The sequence below is a fragment of the Prosopis cineraria genome, unplaced genomic scaffold, assembly GCF_029017545.1.
Source record: "Prosopis cineraria cultivar Desert tree isolate PC_DT_omini unplaced genomic scaffold, ASM2901754v1 PC5, whole genome shotgun sequence".
In the NCBI taxonomy this organism is placed as follows: domain Eukaryota; kingdom Viridiplantae; phylum Streptophyta; class Magnoliopsida; order Fabales; family Fabaceae; genus Prosopis; species Prosopis cineraria.
This window is the reverse complement of record NW_026555336.1, coordinates 27,455,573-27,477,412: the sequence shown is the minus strand read 5'-3', so window position 1 is coordinate 27,477,412 and position 21,840 is coordinate 27,455,573. Positions and strand designations below refer to the sequence as shown.

Here is a 21,840-nt window from a genome sequence, read left to right as displayed (position 1 = left end):
ACTATCCTTTATGAAGGCTCTTAATGGGACTAACTATGATGACTGGAAAGAGTCCTTCAATATGTATCTGACCATTTCTGAGAAAGATTTAGCTTTGAAAGAGCCTAAGCCTGCGGATCTCTCTTTCGAGTCCAGTACTTCTGAAATAGCCTTCCATAAACAATGGAGTGAGTCCAACCAGATCTGTCTAGCGATCATCAAGTACATAATTGAAAAGGGAATTAGGGACAACATTCCTAAAAATGATACTGCAGTGGACTACTTGAAAGCTATTGGTAACAAATACAAGAAGCTTGACAAGACTCAAAAGAACTATTATCTATCACTTCTTGACAATACTCGATATGATGGAGTTTTTGGTGTCAGGGATCACATTCTGAAGCTTGTTCATTACTATAACAAGCTTAAGTCATATGGGATTGATTTGGGTAAAAGTACCTCAGTTTACCGTGTTCTTCAATCACTGCCATCAGAGTATGCATTCTTGAGGACTTCATACAACTCATAAGAAGCTGAATGGTCTGTTGACCAGATGATATCGATAGTCACTCAAGAAGAGGAAGCTATAAAGAAGAATTCCTCTCACTCAATAAACTATGTTTCTCATGGCTCTAGCAGCAAATCTGGAGGGTCATATAAGAAAAAAGGGAAGAAGCATGATGCCCCAAAGCCTAATAATCCAACTTTTAAGAAGGATGGTGATAAGAGTGAGAAGTTGAGGAAGAAACCCTTTAAAGGGTTATGCAATTATTGCAAGAAACCGGGTCACATTAAAGCTAATTGCTTCAAATTGAAGAACAAACAAGAAAGTAAAGGTACAACTCTTCAATACTATCAAAGCTAAGGATCTCTCTCCGATCATATCTAGTGAAGAGAGATATCCAAGTCAGTCGAATTTGCGACAGTACAAAATAATATTTTAATGACAAATTTTCATTACAATTATGTAAGGAATTGTGATAATAATCCATTGAATGGTGAATAATATGAGGTAGAAGATAGTATGATGGCGACGGTTATAAATAGCAACTATGGTAATAATACATTTCTATTTTTCAATAAAATTTAAAAATTATATTTCAATTTCAATATTATAGTAGTTATATTTTAATTGTAAGAAAATTAACAACTTTTAAATATATATTCTAAAATTTTTTGCATATCAAATATATATAATTTTATATTTTATATATAAATACATTAAAAAAAATAAATATATTTGTTTAATTTATATTAAAAATTATTTTTAATTTTTTTTGAAAAAACTAATCAACAACAGGCCAATGAAGGACATGTCGCCATAGTTTTTAGTAATGAACTATTAATATAATACATTTCAAATATCTTTTTTTTCCCTATTTCTACTACACTTCATATAATGTCATCAAAATACTCCCTCCGTTCAAAAATATAAAGCATTTTTTGAGTAGTTGGACGTTTAAAAATGTAAGACATTTTTATTCTTTCAAGGTATAATCATTGTCTTTTTTTCAAAAGTGCCCCTATTGATAATGAATTTTTATTTATTGTAGGATATTTAATAGGGGTAAATATGAAAAGATAGGGTTAGTTTGAAAGAAGATAACTACTTTATTGAGAGTGAGATTTAGTTAAAAATATCTTATATTTTTAAATGGAAAGAGTATCATCTTGACTGTTGTGAAAATAACATTTTGCTCTAGTGACACATCGATGGCAAATTGGTCCTCCCAATACCAGCGATGCTACCAAATCTATTTCCCTATTCATCCCATAGATTATTGAAATAAGATCTGAACTATCTATATTTTAAACTGCACGGTTTAGGTTTCAAGTATAATTTTATATTATATTTATTAAAATGAAAAATTTATAAAAAATTATAAAGTAATTTTAATAAATTTTTTATTTTACAGTCTTATGTTATAATAAGTTTATAATTTATAATATTAAAAATTATAATTTTATATTATATTAATTAAAATAAAAATTTGTAATAAATTTATAAATTTTTTCTTTTCAAAATGGTTGTTGGCTATCCTCATGAGTATATACTTTTGTTAACAAGGCATCTCTATACCATCTAAAGTCGGTAAGAGTCCTACATTTAAGGTTTGAAAGTAGTTCAACAAATCTATCTTTCCACAAGGAAGGATCGCCAATGAAATGTTGAACTATGGTAAGTATTAATGTGTTTATAGCATCAAGGATAGGTTCTCCATTATGGGTAATAGGGGTCTTATCAGTTTCTACTTTAACAGCTCCAAAAATTTGGTCTTTTTCTTCCTAAGAGACATAATTATCCCATCATCCTTTAAATTGCCCAGAAAATCTGGCAACAAGGAGGTTAACTATAGCTTCTTCAGTGTAGTTGTAGGTTGTTTGGTAAGCAATACTTACCATGGTCATGTGTTGGAGGGTGTTGAGAATATTATATTCGGTTTAGCCATCTATATTCCATTCATAAATATTATTGGCACAAAAATGTTTAAAAGTTTGATCTTGATGTTCTTCTAACAAGAGGTCAGGGGTTGTGGCTTTTGGGTAATAATATTTTAAAGGTGTCCTCCAATTGAAAGAGGTTTGGTTTATCTCAAGATTCTGATCTAGTTCTGATGAAGAGGTTTCTTCTTGTCTTGATAAAGCATTAATGGTTAAATTTCTTGGTGCTGATGATTTAGCGGTTTGGGTAAGACTATCTAGGACAACTACTGTCTTAAATTGTTCTTCTATTTTTCTCAGAAGGTTATTGGAGGGTGAAGCCTCAAATTCTTTTCTAATTTTTGGTGGTAGATGGAAGGGTTTGAATAATAGGACCTCAATATTAGGTTTTAATGAAGAGGTAGAAGAAGATTTAACGAAGTTGTGGGTAAGGTGTTTTCCTAATGTTTAGAGGTATTTATTAGTATAATTATTTTGTTCCATAAGATTTTGAATATCCTTGGAACTAATTTGCCTATTAGTATGTTTCCATTTCAATGGAATGCCAAAAGAGGGGTTCTTTTGTCATCATGAAGATTTGGGAGTTGGAAAGTTCTTTGAGGAGGAAGTTTTGAATCTATTATATCTCCTTTTGAAGTGTACCATGATTTGGTTATATTGATTTATTTTGTAAATGGATATTTCAATTTATTATTTAGAGCATAAGCTTTAAACAATTCAAAAAATGGAACATTCACTTGCAACATTTCAAGGAAGCTATAAAAATTTTCTTGGATTTGTTTTCTTTTTGCTCCTTTGAAATGCTCAAAGAACCAAGTCTTGGAATGTAACATCCTCAATTTTAAACTTAGATTAATTAAGCTTATATAGATTAATAAAGTGAATCTTTAAGGTGTGTGGCCAGGGTGGCTTAACGGGTGTGTTTTATCTCGATTTCAGTTTTAAACGCGGGTCTGAAGGAGAATTGGGTCACCCAAGGATAGAAAAGGAAGAATTTCTAAAGGGAGTGATTATGTGCCACGTGCCGCGGCTTGTGGTTGGTTCACCATGGTGCATGCGTGCCAACACACTTGGAAGAAGCTTTTTGTGCCATATGCTATGGCACATTGTGCGTCCATCACAGCACATGGCCAAAATTTTTGTAGTATTAAGTTGCGAATCTGAAGTGAAAATGAAAAGAAAACAAAAAGAGAATGAAGGAGTGGCAAAAAAGTTGAGCTAGGGCTTAAAAAAATTGATTATTGGGAGTAATTTGGAGCTTATAAACACCCAAGGTAAGCTTTCTAGCTTAAATCTTTCTCTCTTCTTCCATTTTCTTGATGGTAGATGTTAGGGTTTGATTTCTAATGGTGATTTTCGATCCACAGAGGTTATAGGTCTGAACCCATTGACTTAAATAAAGTTAATGGGGGTAGATTGAGCTAAGAAACTTGATATTTATGATTTTATGATGATTGGTGGTTGTAGGACATTAAATATCTGAAATTTCCATAAATTTGGTGGTTGGGAATAATGTGACTTCATTAATACCCATTTAAGAGCTTAATGTTATAAATGAGAGTAAAAGGAAGTTAAGAAACTTAATGGGTACTTCTACATGAGTTTAGAGTAAAGCTTGAGTATTAAGAAATGATGAAAATGCTAGTGAAAAATAGCTCAAAATAAATATTGATGTTTTTCATGGTAAATGCTTGTAGTGTAATTATCATTGACACCATTCAAATTTCTTGAAAGCTTTAAGAGCAAATAGTTGAGGGGTGAAACCTTTAACCTCTCAAAGGTTTGAGGTAACCGAGGGAATTTTATCTTATGCTTGTATGTCTATTAGTTTATTGGTTTATGAATTATCATTTGAAATGTGTAAAATAAAAGAAATGTAAGTGTGGTTTAATTTGTGAAGAAATCTACTAGATCAATTTGTGAGTGTTATGCCTTATGATGCAAAATTTCTTAAGAACAATAGTGGTGGATTTTCATATCAATGTTCATTGGGAGTGCAATGATTTCTACAAATTGAGAAGCAAAATAAATCTTTGTTTAAGGAGTTTAATGATATTTGAAAATAGGGAAGTTTAATAATTTTAAAAGTGTGAGGTACAATGAAAATAGGAAAGTTCAATGATTTTGAATGTGTGAGGTACAATGATTGTGAATTGGGAGTTCAACGACTTGTTTAGTTTTAAAGTTCCATGAAATGTGATAATATGAAGTTTTATAAATTGTATATGTGTGAATTATTGCATGAATGTCTATTGCATGATCTAGAAAGGCGGGAGTTCACCTAAGAAGCAGAGTTGATGATAAATCCACATGGTAAGACCCCATTTGTGTGATGGATTACCTAGATTGATTCTATCCATATCGTCCCACTTGTTCAATGAGGGACTATCCCACTGGTTCAATGAGGGACTCAAACCTAGCTAGCTATCTACCAGTTTAATGAGAAAGTTAGTCTAGGGTGTATGATATCCCATGGTGTGAGAAATGGGGGAGACCAGGATCCATAAGTGAGTGAGTACACCTTGATCGGGTAATCTCCTCACAAGTGTTTAGGCTAGGGAAGTTAAGGAATATAGGTTATCCCATTACGTTATAGTCCATGGTTTTGTGTCAAAAAAATAAGGAGGATATAACAGAGGTGTGATTATGCATATAGTGAGAAAAGGCACTTGTTGTCTATATTGAGTCCATAATATGGATATGTTGAGTTGAGTAATAATTTTTGCCATTAGGCTTGTCAATGATTTGTGTGAGAAATTCTATTTATATGAAAGATGCTAAAGGCATTGTTTTTCCAAGTGAATGCCATTATGTTAGCTAAGCCGTGAATTCTTATTTCAAATGTTGCTCATAGGTTAAAGTAATAATATTTACTGCCACTTGCATTTAAACTAATGTTTATGCATTAGTATGGGCTAGTCGGACCTTAGTTACTGAGTAATTATACTCACCTTGTTATCTTCAATATTTTACGAAATAGCTCAAGAAATGTGGACAGAGAAAAAATAATCCGAGGCTTAGAATCATGATCCATTTGTAATAGGCCTTTTATTTTGGGTAATTTATATGTATGACAATTTCGATTGCCAACTAGGATTTCCTTTTTTATTACTTACTTGCATTAAGAAAAAAGTAAATTGTAATGGTATTTTGGGCCCTAGGGAGAGAGTTGATTATTATGTGTTATGTTGATAGGGCCAAAATACTAATACAAGTGAGGGTAGTACATATTATGTGATGATTTGGGAAATCTTGATGAAAATTGTGGTAAACTCCCCCTTCCTATGATTTTGAGTTAAGGGGTTGAGTAGTGAAAATTTAATTTGAAAATATTTTTTGTGTTTTGGTACTTTGCATGAGTTAATTTTATTGAGTTGTATGTGGTCATTTGGTGTTGGTGGCCATTGGTCCTTGATTTTGGGTTAGGACACTTGAAATTTGTGAAAGTTAAGGTAAATGTGTAAATTTTGAAAAAGGTGTCCAATTATTGTTTTAAAAATAATTTGAGCTTGAGACTAATGCCATTAGTTAGACCAAAAAGAGTTTTTTGTAGACTCTTAGTTCACATCATTCAAAAATCGGACGGAGATTTAGGGCAAGTCGAAAGTTGGCCCTAAAGCTGTCAAATTGATAATAGAACTCACTGTCAAAATTCATGCATTTGCACCGCGGCACATGGCGTCACGAGCTGCGGCACGTGTCACAGAGGCGAACACGCCACGATGCATGTTCAAGGAGCCGCGGCGCATGCCTTTTAATTTTTTCAAAATTTTTCTTGTTCTAGATTTTTGCACCTATGTAATCACTTATATGAAAATCCCTTGCTTTCACGTATTTGCAAACTTTGTTTTGCCTCTTTGTAAGACTTGATTTGACTTTAGATTTATAATCTTGGAGTCCCCATTTTGTTAACCAATGAGAATTTTGTATTTAATGATTACTATTGTCTCATTTTGCTAATTACTTGAGATTTGGGTTTTAATTGTGGGATAAAAGGAGGAGGATATTACATGGAAGGCTCATTTTCATTTGAATAAAAAATCTTTTTGTAAAGATTTTTTATCAATTTAAAAGTCAATTGCAATAACACTAATTTCATAAAGTTCATTTAAAAATGTTAGAGATAGTGTAGACCTTTGATCTTCTTCATCTTTTTGATAGGTTTTGGCCTTGGGATATTGGAGGATGTATCTAGGCCTTGTAGGTATATTGTTGAAGGCATAGTTGAGGGTACTAAAGAGCTTGAATGCCTTGGTAAATCAAAAGGCATAGTTTTAAAATCATTAAAGGTTCTTGATCCTGTCTTAGAAGAGGTTTCACTAAATGAATTTCTTATATTAAACACTAATCTTACAATTCCTGTAGGTGTTTGCCTAATACTCTCAATATCAGGAGTTGGTTGTGGCATAGCAAGGTTCCATTTTCCATAACCCATTCTTCTAGCAGGTTAACCTCATGTCATTGAATGACTTTAGGAAAGATGACATTTGATTTAGCTCTATCTATTAGGAATACGATGGTATAACTATCTTCCTTTACTATTAAGACTTTAGAACTTGAAGCATTCATGACTTTATATTGGATCCTATATAACAAAGCTACAGGGATAGATCCTGATTCCATACGAAAACCATGTAGTTTAACATTTAATTTCAGAATATCCATAATGTTTTCATCTATAAAGCTGACAGTCTTATTTGGATAACTGCTGAAATATATTGGTCCTGCATGCAGGCTAGCCTCTACAGTACCTAACAATGAGTCAAAGAATAACTTATATTGGGTATCTCTAAAGCAAAGGAGACAAGAAACATTTAATCCCTCTCTTACTAGTGGTTTAATGGCAATTTAGACACATTCAATGTGTAAAAATTTATAGTTTTTTTAGTGGTGTTTAATGGACTTATTAGATAGAAGAAAAAATTCTTCCTTTGAAGGATTAACAGGAATTACATCTTCAGTAGATTTGATAATATAATTAGATTTGGAGAAGAATTTTCTTTTTGGTTTATAAAGGGCATTTTTATCAACTTCTGAAATTTTTCAATCGTCAATAGAAAATTTATAATTTTTTAATAAATATAAAATTATTACAAGGTTTGGCAATATCCCAACAAACAGGGTGTAAGTTCAAACTTCGATAGAAACTTGCATATATGAATATTTTATAGGTATTAATCATTTTGAAAATCATTGGCTAAGATGGAGTGCTAAGAATAATGTTGGGTTCGTTTAATAATAATGAGGAGAATAAAAATTATAAAATAATTTTAATAAATTTTTTATTTTTAATCTGATTTAGATTTAATTTAAAGGGTCCAATTTAATATTAAAATTTTTATAAATTGATGTATATTAATTATTTAGATGTACTCTGTACAGTTTAGATAGTTTAGATTAGTTGAGTTCTCCTTTCAAGAATGGTGCTCATCGGGGTGTGGGATGAGCATGGAAACAAACCAACAATTGTAAGGTGCCTTCTCCCTCCATCGAACCCATCCACGACAAGCTTGTGATTTGAATGAACCCAACAATAAGAAGTAACATTGGTGTGAACACCGTATTTTGCCTGGATATTTTTTAATTTAATAATAAATAATCAAAAAATAAAAAAAATACAAAAATGAAATTTAACCCTTTTTAGGATTATATTATATTTTAAAAAAATCAAAAAAATCTTGTTTAAATCTTTTAAAATTATCTCAATTATTCAAAAATATTCAAGAATCAACTTTTGAGAGTTAATTTTCGTTATCTTTTTTTCTCTCTTTAATCTTGTTGTCTTTTCAAAAAAAAGAGAGAGAAATATTTTAGTTTAGCTCAAAATTAATTTCTTTTTTTTCTTCTCTTCTTTCTTTTCTTTCTTCTTCCTTTTAATCTAATTCTTGAAGTTAATAAACAAAAAAAGAGAGGGGAGAGCAGAACGTACATATTGCATAGGCTGGAGAGAGGAAATGAGAAAAAAATGGACTGCCGTACGCACACACTTTCGACTGGCAGGAGAAAAGAAACAGAACCAAGGACGCATGCACGCACGCAGGAGATAGCATAGCAGAGAAAGCAGATGGAACAGCATAAAAAAATAAGAAGAAATAGAGACAGAAATGCAGCAAAACAGAGCAGAGACTTCGGTGCACATAGCAAATGTAGCAGAAAGGAAGAAGCAGAGCAGGAGAGCAATGATTTGCCTCTTCCATCCCCTATATAAGACCGAACGTGAAACAGAGATAGGGGGCGATTTTTTGCTAGAGAAAAATAAGGAGAAGCATACACATAGAAGAAGCAAAAAATAGAGCACGAAAGAATCGAAGGCGAAGAGAGAGGTTGAGAGAGAAAGAAACAGAGACGAAGAGAGGAGAAATGGAGTCAGCCGAGAAACCAGCACCAGAGAGTTTTTTGAAAAAAAAAAGAAGAAGAAAGGAGACGAAGAGGAGAAAGAAGAAACAGAGACAAAGAGGAGAAAGAGGAGACTGAGACGTGAAGGAGAATTACAGAAAATGAAGAAGAGGAAGAAGAGATCGAGATCAGAGAGGGAGGAGTGACAGGAGTAGTGAGACAGATCTAGGACGTCCTATACACACAGGTTCTTGCTTCTGAATCTGAAATACATGTGTTTAATTTTTGTTTATTATTAAAAAAAAGATTTCATGTTTAAATATTTTGTCCCATGTGTTTTAGTTCCTAAATGATTTTCATTGTAATTGTCATAATTTTAAAAAATAGAGTGTGAAAAAGAAGGATAAAGAAATTACAAATAATAATTTTTACTTGCTATCATAGCTAAGCTAAATTTGATTTTAGGCACAACCTCATTTCAAATAGATAATTAGTGTATTTATTAAGCAAAGTCTTTAAATGTGTTTTAGCATGAAAGTATATATTAATATGTATGAGCATGATTTTTTATCTCCATTAGTCCTAAGGTCCTTTACTTGTCAATAATATTTCTACACTCATATCGTATGGCACTCTCCATCATGATTCCATGTATGATTTCATTTGTTATGACAAGCCTATTTTATAAAAGGTAGAGAGGAGAGAATTTGATTCTTACCCAATTGAAAAAATGAAATGAATAAGAGAAAATTTATCTCTAATCATTTACTTATCGTGTGAGATTTTAAGAATTTTTACAGACATTTAAAGTGGTCTCATTTCGTGTAAATCAATAAGATTTCGCAGGAATAGGGGTCCAATTTATACGTATAATCAATAGTTTTAATTAACTGTCTTTTTTTTAATCTAAGTAATTTATTTAAGTCCCATGTGAGATTTCAAGAATTTTCATAAGGACTTAAATTAATCACATTATCGTGTGGGATAATAAGTCCTCGCAGATATAGTAATTATCAATTTTTATAATAAATAAATGATTTTTATAAATAATCATATAATATACAATTTAAGAAACTTAATTAACCAAATTAATGTATTTAAATTATAACCATATTTATCGATTATATCTTTTAGTCATGTGAGATTTTTGAATCTTCGTAGGCTTCTAAGATCATCGTATTATCGTATAAGTCAATAAGACTTTGTAGATATAACGATTTAGTTTTTAAAATATATATATATATATATACATATATATTATATAATTAATTAAATCAATTAATTAAATTTAATTTCTTTATCGTGTGAGATTTTAGAATCTTTGCAGATATTTAGGATAAATCGTACTACCGTATAAGCCAATAAGGCTATACAGTTATGATGATTAAAATTCTTTAAAAATATATATACATACTTAAGCAAACTATTATTAACATTTAAAAATAAATAAATTAAATTGCTAAATTCTTTTATCGTGTGAGGTTTCAGAATCTCAACAGATACTTGAAATAATTGTATTACCGTATGAACCAATAAAGTTTTACAGGTACTGCAATTAAATCCTCAATCATAAAATATAAAAATAATAATAATAATAATTTTAAACCCTTTTCTTTTCTTTAATTTGAAATCTAAAAATTGAGAAAATAATTAAAATTAAATTACTTCTTGCAATTTAAAACACACATATCAAAATTTTAGAAATTATTTTATTTGCAAAACGATGAGTTATTTCTAAGTAATTTCTCTTCAAAAATATTTTCACCAACAAACTTTTAAGCCCGAACTACGTGGAATTTGATCCCCATCACAGGGTATGTAGGCCTCAAAGTCAAATTCTGAGTCAAGTCCGTCCTTCCTCATAAATAAATAAACATTTTTCAAATAATTCTTATCATTTTTGAAACATAAGAATATAAAAGGGATAATTAAAATAATTATAAAACTATATTAAAAGAGCACAACAAACTTCAGGTAACCGTTCTGATGAACGGGTGTTGTGGGGTGCCTAATACCTTCCCCACACTCAACCGACTCCCGAACTTATTCTCTGATTTCGCAGACCACCCTTATCCTCCATTAATTGGTTTCCCGAGATTTACCTCAAAATTTTGGTGGCGACTCCTCATTCGATCTGGTTCTCGCCGCGAAGGCCGGGACCTCCGCTCGCATGCCGTCCGCATCGCATTTTTCTGGGTGCGATAGTTGGCGACTCCATTGGGAACAGTTAGAGAGTCAAGCCTATAAGTTTGTTGTGCTCAAAAATAATATGGTTTCTCTATATTATCCCTTTAAATTTATGTGTCCCTTGTTTCTTCCTCTTTTTCCACATTTCTCTTTCCTTTTGTACTTTATAACATGTTTTTAGGATAGATAACATGCGGAATACACCTTAAGATAGATGACTTTTATTTATACATATATTTGTCTATCTGTTTGATCTAATTCACAGATAAGGGTTGGGTGGCATATATGAATGAAGTGGCAGGCTTGCATGCTCTCAACACTCACTATGCACTTACATAATTTGACACACATAGATTTTGGGCCCTATACCTGGGTCTGTGAGTACCATAGGTTAGTAGAGGTTAGTAGTGGTTTCCCTGTGGAGTTTTTGAACTCTCAGAGGTTACCATGAATACCTCACCCAAGCTATTACTTGCTTAATAAATTTAGTCCTTATAGAGCTTATGCTCTCGGAGGGCTAAAATTATTAAGTAAGGTCTTCACCTTTGGGTGAGGGCATCTTGGGAGCCTTTTAGGAATATACACCTACCCTTGAGTTACATGTTTTAGACAAAAGCTAGTAGCCAACCATTTTAGTGAATGCCCGATTATGAACTTAAGTCTCCTTGAATAGGACATAGAATGAGAGTATTGATCTTTTATTGCATCATTGTCATAGCATGTCATCATAAAGTATTCGCATTTTTTAAAAAAAAACACAAATTAAATAATTTCTCTTGTTATTGAATTATTTCATTTTTAAAGTCAGGACTTTAGCTATGTGTCAGTTTTAGCTGCGCATAGGCTAATTTATCCCTTTCTCCCTATAGGGAAATAAGCATATTGAGGAGAGAAGGGATTTTCTCCTTGCATATCTATCACCAAAATCAATTTTTTTTATTTTTTTTTCTTTTCTCAATAATAAAATTGGAAGGCTAAACCTTTCAACGTTAATCATGTAGGGGATTTAAGCCTCTCGTCGATTAATTATTTACTCCATCTCCCTATGATATGATAAGTGTCTGGAGGAGTGGGTTTTCAAAAAAGGAGCCAAATAGCTTGCTAAAATTTTGAGAATTGTATATTATTAACCTTTGTTTTAATTAACAGGAATCGTGAATTATCCAGAATCTTTGTGAAATTGGCATAAGGGATAAATGGCACTCGAAGGTAGTATAAATCTAAATCACACTGGAAAGTTATATTAGAGAAAAGGTATCAAATTATCTGTAAAAGTTGAGCCGCTGGAAACCTTAATTGAATTGAGTCATCATATCAAAGGGAAGATTATGCAAGATTTTAAAAGGAAATATGGAAATATCTTGGATCTTCTGTCAGTCACAATACATAATGATGCAATAATGGAATTAAGCCAATATTGGGATGCCTCGTTAAGGTGTTTCACATTTCAAGACTTCCAAATGGCATCAACTTTGGAAGAATATGGAGAAATTTTGAGAATGCCCCTTAAAGAGAATATGGTAGTATATCTTTATCTTGGGTATTTACCATCTCGAGGTACAATAGCGAAAATTTTAGAAATTCTTAAGGAAAAAGTACGAATGGTTTGCCTAGGACAAGCAGAGGGAATCTCAAGAGCTGATGTAGAAGCCTACTTGAAAGTTTTGGCAGAAAAAGAGGCTTGGGTTATGTTTTGCAGAGTCTTTGCCTTATGCATATATGGAATAATCTTATTTCCATCATCAATTGGCATAATTGATTTAGGAACCATTAGTGTATTCTAAATGGTGGAGTACCATAATGTGAATTCGGTACTAGCGATCTTAGTAGAAACGTACTTGACCTTAACTCAATGTCATAATAAAAGGAAAGGAAAGGTTAATTGTTGTATTACGTTACTGGATTTATGGATGCTTGGCCACCTTTATGGAAAGACGCTTCCTTTAAGAAAGAAGAATGACTCAGACAGTAATCCACTCATGTCTTTTAAGGGTCAATTCGTTATTGACAGAATGAGCTATACGGATTGGAAAAGAACCTTCACAGAGCTTAGAGAAAATTCCATCCTATGGAAACTAGACTTGTGGTGGAAAGAGGAGGTTATTTACCATTGTGGTGACTTTCTGAATGTGCCTTTAATATGACACAGAGGGTGTATCAACTATAACGATGCCTTAGCGTTAAGGCAACTGGCCTATAAGCAAAATGTTCCTTCTAAGAAAGAGGTGCAGCTTTCTACATAAAGAGGACGGGATGAAGTTATTAACCCAGAATGTCAAAGAAGCATGGCAAAAGATAGGGTACAAAAGGAAGATTGAGCTAGGGATATGTATAGTAAACTCAAGTTCATAATATACTACTTGGCTGAAGGGTATGATTCAAGGAGCAAATCCTTTATTCCATCCTCAAAATCCCTTATTAGGCAATGACTTGAAAGAGATTAATGGGCAATTAGTTGAATGCTTGAAGATGAAGGAAAATGAGTTACAAGAGCTTGCTAGCTCAGAGTCTAAGAATAAGGAAGAATTGGAAAAATACCAAAATGAATGCATTGAGTTACGGAGGAAGCTAGTAAAGGAAAGAGAAAGGCATAACTTGGAAGAAACACCTAAGACTAAGAAATTGAAAAAGAAAAATGCCAAACTGAAAAGGAAAGTGCAAACTAGTGATGACAAAGTTCAAAGTACTAAAGCAAGACTTGTCAAAATAGTCAGGGAAAATGATGCATTGAAGAAGGAATTACAAGACATCAGGCCTATTGAGGAGATGCAGCAAGAAATCAATACGCTCACAAGACAATTAGAAAGGAAGGTGAATGAACTAGCCAGGGTAAGGGGAAGTGCAGCTAAGACAGCACAGAACTTTGTTCAGAGGCTTAATCAACAAAATGAAGTCTTAGAAGAGTGGAAATTACTTTGCCTTGATCATACAGAAGAAACTAAAGAATGGATGTTAAAATGTAGGCAAATAATCGATTTGGCTAACGACAAAATTCCAGAATTTGCAAGAGCTTTTAAGCAAGCTGAAGGCATGGTTCTCCCTGGAGGAACTCCATTAGAAATTGTTGAATTCTTCCATTTGTGCAATAAAATTGTAAAAGAACTCAATAGCGTGACAAAGTTCTAAATCTGTATTAACATTTGAATCATTGTATGAGGATCCATATGATGCTTTGTGGTTGTGAAATTGTTGATTGATTTGTACTACCATTGTTTGCTTAAAACCTTGAATTTTGATAGGATCCAATGTCCTTCTAATTCAATGGTCAACTTTAAATCCCCTATGAAATAATAAATTTCTAGAGGAATTTAAAGGGTGCTAATGTTGTGAAACCCTTATGTCTACACAATGCTGGATATCTTATGAAACAAACATAAAGGTAAAACTTATTAAAATTAATTATTATGTTCATAGGTAAGCCAACATTGCACCTCGAAAGAAAAACTCGGCTAACTAAATTCCCGCCACTTGAGCATACAACACACAATCGCATAGTTGTGCAATGGAAAATTCAAACGTAAATGAGTCAGTGGCCCTAAATGATCGGATGTCCGCAGTGGAGTCCAAAATGGCCGAAATAAGTAACATGATGAAACTGATAATAGAGGCTCTAAAAGGAAGTAGTAATGATAATCCAACACAGAATACCGTAGCAAATGAGAACGCAGCTAACAAAACAATTGAGCTAAACAGAGGATCAGATCCTAAGGTACCCACACCAAAGAAACAAGATTCTGGGATAGGGGCCTTTAACATATCGGATGGTCCTGGGGAAGATCATACCTACATGTTCCAAATCCCACAAGTGTTACATAAAAAGAAGGAGTTGAAAGAAGAACTTGGAGAGATGAAAGATCAATTGAAGGCTCTTCAAGGGTCGAACACGTGGGGTTCCTTAGACTTGAAAGAATTATGCTTGACCCCAGAAATTGATGTTCCCAAGAAATTCAAGATGCCAAATTTTGATAAATATGATGGTACAAGTAACCCAATTTATCATTTGAGGGCCTATTGCATAATGATGTCCATATGGTCACAAGATGAGAAGTTTCTGATAAACTTCTTTCTCGAAAGCTTGACTGGAGCCGCATTGACTTGGTACATACAACTAGACCAGACCAAGATTAAAAGATGGAAAGACCTTGTGGATGTTTTTATGAGACAATACAAGTTCAATCTTGATACTGCTCCAACCAAGGAATAATTGAAGGCGATAACCAAGAAATCATCAGAATCATTCAAAAAATATGCTCAAAGATGGAGAATAGTGGCTTCACAAGTGCAACCTCCAATGGTGAATTCCAAACTTTGCTCGTACTTCATCCGTGCATTGCTTAAGCCATTTTACCAACACATGATAGGAACACATGTCACTGATTTTGCTGATTTAATGATAATTGGAGAAAGGATTGACACAGACATATGAGAGGGAAAGATAGCCACTTCTCAAGCTGAAAGTAGTTCACGAAAGAACTATGATAAAAAAAAGAAAGAACGAAATGTGAACTATATTTAACCTGTAAGACAAGCAGCTACCAGTTCTCAAGTCCCTTATCAAATAGAGGGAAGGAATCAAAGACAGCAACAATTGGGTTCGGGCCTAACAAGCACAGGCAGGATGGAGAGAGGAGAAATATCCAATCTAGGGATAGTCGCCTATGGCCCAATTTTGGATTAACAAATGCTGAATTGTACCATAAACTTTTGGCAGCTCAATTATTAGGTCCACGATCTTATAAGCTTCATGGTCCGCCTTACCCAGTATGGTATAATCTAAATGCTGTTTGTGAATACCACATGAGTACACCTGGACACTCAATAGAAGACTATTTGACATTTAAAAGGAATATGCTAGACCTGGTTGATTTTGATCATATCCAGCTTAAAGAAGAGGGAAGCTCTATCATTGCTACTAATCCACTTCCAAATCATGAAAAACGAGTCAACGCTATTGAAGAAGAAGATGCGTGTATCAAAAGCTCTACAAGGATCAAGATATGTATGAAGGAGCTATATGCTCACTTAAAGGAGTATAGCTATATGCAAGAAATGCTCCTCATAGATAATATCAATGATCAAATGCCTGGATATTGTGAATATCATTAGGAGAAAATAGGCCATGACATAGAAAGTTGTGAACAGTTTAAAGAAGCTGTTAGAAAAATGATGGTATTAGGGATTGTGTCTGTAAAGAAGGGAGATACTAAAGTGTGCATGGTAGAGAAAAAGTGTATCGAGCTTGTCATTAATTCAAGCCCAAAAGAGCAAGTCCAGACAGTCTTTTTTGTGATCAACAAAGCCTCTGTAGATCTTGCACCTTACGTAAGACAACCAACATTAACCATAAGCACACCTCATCCCTTTCCCTATGAAAGTAATCGAGCAGTCTCGTGGAGATATCAAAGCATTGTGGAGAATCACAAAAACCCAACGTTGATTGTCAGGATAAGCAATGAAATAGCAAACCCAGGGGGTGTTACTCGAAGTGGAAAACCGTACTTACCATCTTACATTAGGAAAATGGTAAGAGAGAAAAATACAAATATTGACAGACCAAGGGAAGATAATCCTAAACAAATGGAAAAAATTAGAAGATGAGTTTTTGTCGATCATGAAGCAAAGTGATTACAGTGTTGTGGACTAATTGAAGAAAACTCCAGCGCGTATCTCCATACTTGCTTTAATTTTAAATTCCAAAGCGCATCGCTAAGCATTGCAAGAAGGTGGCAAGTGTAATGAATGTTGTAAAAGCCTCCTCTACCATTTCCTTTTTGGAAAAGGAAGTTATAGAAACTGCTGTCCACCAAACCAAAGCTTTGCATATCACTTTGAAATGTGAAGGGTTCATAATCGTAAGAGTATTAATTGATGGAAGATTAGCATTAAATGTCTTGCCACTCTCCACATTTGAATTATTATTACTAGAAGCTTCAAGTGTACACAAAAGCAATATTGTGGTAAAAGCATTCGATAGATCAAGACGGGAAGTATTAGGATCTATTTGTCTCTCCTTGGAGATAGGACCAAGCAGGTTTAAGGTGGATTTCCAACTCATGAACATAGACCCAAGCTACATAATGCTGCTAGGAAGGCTATGGATTTATTCTGCAAGAGCTGTTCCTTCTACCTTACACCAAAAGGTTAAGTTCATCAATAATGGGAGAATTATAACAGTTAAAGGAGAGGAGGAAATCATGGTAAGAAAACCAAGCTCACTCCCTTATATTGAGGCTACAGAGAAAGATCAAGGAGTTTCCTTTCAAAGCTTAGAGGTTGAGGGTGTTTGTGACAGTACTCATAACATCAATTCTATCATGGCTAAAATCATGATGAAGAGTGGGTTTATGCTAGGGAAAGGTTTAGGCTCTCATTTACAAGGAATTACGTATCCAATTAAGGTTTTGGATAATTGTAATCGCCAAGGGTTAGGAGATGAGCCTACCCTAGAAGACTAGATGAAAGACAAAGCAAGTTTAACGAAAGGTAAAAAGACCAGTAAATTAGAGATTCCACACATCAAAGAATCCTTCCCAGGTCCGTCCGAGGTGATATATGAACCAATTATCTCAGTGATCTCTTCTAACAAAGATGTAGCATATAGAACAAGTACCTCAATTGCAATCGATGATTCTAGCAAAGTTCTGGCGAATTAGGGGTTTAAAGAGGCCAATGATGTCATTAGCTTAGAGTAATTGTTTCAATTATGTTGTTCCTATTTTGTTATCCACTTTTGAGCCCAGGTTTAGGTAATAGATCTTAGGTATTCTCTAATGCAAATGAATTTCAGTGGCATTCATGTTTATCTCTTTATTCCACCCTATCTACTTCAATACATTTTTTCCCTATTTCATTTTTGTTCCTTATTTTTATCTCATTCCATATTCATCGTCCAGGGATTTTGTTCCTTCTAATTCCATCTCTCACCTAGAGGTTAATAAATCCTGTGAAGATAATTCACTAGTTGACACTGATATGCATGATTGTGAGTCTGATGATGAAGACGTAATCCAAACCTTTTCCAAGATGCTTGAATTGAGTGATAAGGGAATATGCCCACATGAAGAAGTGATTGAGATGGTTAATATGGGAACTGAGAAGGATCAAAGAATGCTCAAAATAGTAGATAATCCTGAAAGGGAACAAATGATTGAGTTGTTCAAAGAATGCATAGATGTGTTTGCATGGTCTTATAAAGATATGCCTGGGCTAGACCTAAGCATTGCTTCTCATAAAATACCATTACTTCTCAAGGTTGAGCCTAAGAAATAGAAGTTAAGGAGAATGAATATGGGGGTGTCCTTGCAAATAAAAGAAGAAGTAATAAAGCAGTTAGAAACAGGATTTTTGGAGGTAATAAGTTACCCATAATGGGTGGCAAATATTGTCCCTGTTCCTAAAAAAGATGGTCAGATTTGAATGTGCGTTGATTATCGTAATTTAAATAATGCAAGCCCAAAAGATGATTTTCCATTACCTCACATTGATGTATTAGTCGATAATACTGCTCGAAGCTATCGCTATTCCTTTATGGATGGTTATTTAGGGCATAATCAAATCCCTATGCATGGAAGAGATAAAGAGAAAACAACCTTTACAACCCAATAGGGAACTTATTGTTACCGAGTGATGCCTTTTGGTTTGAAAAATGCTGGGGCAACTTATCAATGAGCTATGGTAACACTATTCCATGACATGATGCATAAAGAAATTGAAGTATATGTAGATGATATGGTAGCTAAATCAGCAGAGAATGAGAGTCATGTTGGAGTCCTTAGAAAGCTATTTGTGAGATTGCACGAATATTGGCTAAGATTGAATCCTAATAAATGCATCTTTGGAGCTCTTTCTGGGAAGTTATTAGGATTCATTGTGAGTCGTAAAGGGATAGAAGTAGATCAAGATAAAGTGAGGGCAATTCAAGAAATGCCAGCTCCCCAAATAGAGAAAGAAGTTAGAAGTTTCTTGGGACGATTGAATTACATTGCTAGATTCATCGCCAATCTAACAGCTACTTGCGAACCAATGTTTAAGCTGTTAAAGAAAAATTGCAAGGAGACATGGGATGATGATTGTCAAAAGGCATTTGATAAAATTAAAGATTATTTGTTAAATCCCCCAATTTTAGTCCCTCTATTACTAGATCATCCACTAATCCTTTACTTGGCGACTTTACCTCGCTCAATGGGAGCAATGCTAGGTCAACACAATGATTCTGGAAAGAAGGAAAGAGCAATTTATTTCTTGAGCAAGAAGTTTAATGAGTGTGAAGCTCGTTATCCAATGATTGAGCGAACTTGTTGTGGACTAGTATGGGCAACTAGAAGGCTAAGGCAATACATGCTTTACTACACTACCTGGCTAATCTCGCGAGTAGACCCACTCAAGTACATCTTTGAGAGCCCGCACATTGCAGGTAGAGTACTAAAATGGCAAGTTGTACTATCTAAATATGATATAAAGCATGTGATGCAAAAGTCAGTCAAAGGTAGTGCGATAGCAGATCACTTGGCCAATAATCCTTTAAAGGATAACCAGCCATTAGATTTTCAATTTCCTAATGAAGGCATATACACTACAGAAAAAGTTTATGATGAAGGAAATGATGAAGAGCAAGAATGGGAAATGTATTTTGATAGAGCCGCCAACATGCATGGAAATGGGGTAGGAGTGGTAATCATTTCACTAGAAGGAAAACAATTTCCAATGGCCATCAAATTGAAATTTGATTGTACTAACAATATGGCAGAATATAAAGCTTGTGTTAATGATCTTCGACCAGCTATTACCCTTGGTATATGGTGTTTGAAGGTATTTGGTGATTCAACACTCATTATTCATCAAGTAACAAGAGAATGGAGAACAAAGGATGTAAAATTGATTCCTTATCAAGAACTCCTAACAGATTTGATTAAGCAATTTAAGATTGTTAGCTTTCATCACTTGACTCGAGATAAAAATTGTTTCGCTGATGCTTTAGCCACTTTAGTAGCAATGATCCAACTTGATTGTGGAGTCCATGTCCAACCTATTGAAGTAAAAGCTAGAAGCTTTCTAGCATACTGTTTGAATGTTGAAGAAGATCAAGAAGAATATCCTTGGTTTCGGGATATTAAGGACTATATCACTAAGAGGTCATACCCAACTGGAATGACTAAGAATGAAAAGAAAACCCTTCGTCATTTGGCTATGACATTCTTTATCAGTAAAGATGTTTTGTACAAGAGGGGTTATGATGGTACCTTACTTCGCTATGTGAGTTCAGAAGAAGCAAAGAAAATTATGGTTGAGGTACACGAGGGCATATGTGGCACGCATGCGAATGGTCACACTATGGCTAGATAAATTTAAAGGTGTGGCTACTTCTGGTTAACAATAGAGAAATATTGCTTTGAGCATGTCAAGAAATGCCACAAATGTCAGATCTATGCTAATAGGATAAATGCTCCTCCAATCCTATTACATAATTTGGTATCACCCTGGCCATTCTCAATGTGGAATTGATATTATTAGTCCAATTAACCCAAAAGCTTTGAATGGATATCACTTCATCCTTGTTGCAATTGACTATTTCACAAAATGGGTAGAAGCAAATTCATTTGCTAGCATCACGCAAAAGAAGTTCCTTAAATTCATGAAGACAAATATTTTATGCCGATATGGGATTCCTGAAAGGATCATTACTGATAATGGTCCCAACTTCAATAGAACAAAAGTTAGAAACTTTTGCGAGAAATTCCAAATCAAGCATCATAATTCAGTCCCATATAGACCCCAAATGAATGGGGCAGTTGAAGCAACCAATAAAAATATTAAAAAGATTATTAGAAAAATGACAGTAACTTATAAAGATTAGCATGAGATGCTTCCCTATGCTTTACATGGTTATCGTACTACCGTACGCACGTCCATAGGGGTAACCCCATATTCCCTTGTTTACGGAATAGAAGCTGTCACACCTATTGAGATGAAAATTCCATCCTTGAGAGTATTGGCTGAGACAGATTTAGAGGAAAATGAATGGGTACAAACCCAATTTGAGCAACTTAACACGATTGAAGAAAAAAGGCTTACTGCAATGTGTCATGGACAATTGTACCAAAAGAGAATGGCAAGAGCATTTGATAAAACACTTCGCCCACGAGAATTCAGTGCTGGTGATTTGGTACTTAAGAAAATATTCCCTCACCAAGAAGATAATAGAGGCAAATAGGCTCTGACCTATGAGGGACCTTATGTTGTCAAACATGCCTTTTTTGGAGGAGTACTGATCCTAGCTGACATGGACGGTCAAGAGTTAGCAAAGCCCATTAATGCGGATGCTGTCAAGCATTACTTTGCTTAAACGAAAAATGAAAAAAGAAAGAAGCGCTCACTGGGTTGAAAACTTGTAAAGGCAACCTAGGCAAAAGTTAGAAGCAATAGAAAATGAAAAGGAAAGAATAGCTCGTTAGGTTAAAAACCTATAAAGGCAATTTAAGCAAAAGTTAGAACAAAGAACAAGCAAAACAATCATAAGAAGAAGAAGAGTTCACCAAGACAAAAGGATGTCTTAGGAGAAGAAAGGAAGGCATAAGAAGTTAAGTATCTATGTTTGGGAAAGTTGACTTCATCGTCCCTCATACTATGCATATCAATGGTAGATCAGTGAAGCACTTGTTAGGGTTTTGAAAAGCCAAAGGAGAGATGTGATTAACTGGATCCCATTTGCGCTTAGGCCATTTGTACTCATAAACCAAGATATTCCCATTCCTCTATGAATTTTGGCATTAGAGAATGAATTTTCCACCCCTGCTCCTTTGAGACCATCTTTCTCCTCTTTTCGTGTTATCATATTCGAATTCATATCTCATATATTACAATAAGTTCACATTCAAGGAACAATATTTATTGATACAT

At 34.0% G+C, this 21,840-nt stretch overlaps 1 protein-coding gene across 1 annotated transcript; it reads left to right on the top strand.

Annotated features, from left to right (window-relative positions):
• The first annotated feature begins 19,125 nt into the window (after window positions 1–19,125).
• LOC129310801 (uncharacterized) lies at window positions 19,126–20,286 on the top strand. Its single transcript, XM_054952712.1, has one exon. It carries the CDS (start codon window positions 19,126–19,128, stop codon window positions 20,284–20,286), a length of 1,161 nt encoding a protein of 386 aa, XP_054808687.1.
• Window positions 20,287–21,840: the final 1,554 nt, after the last annotated feature.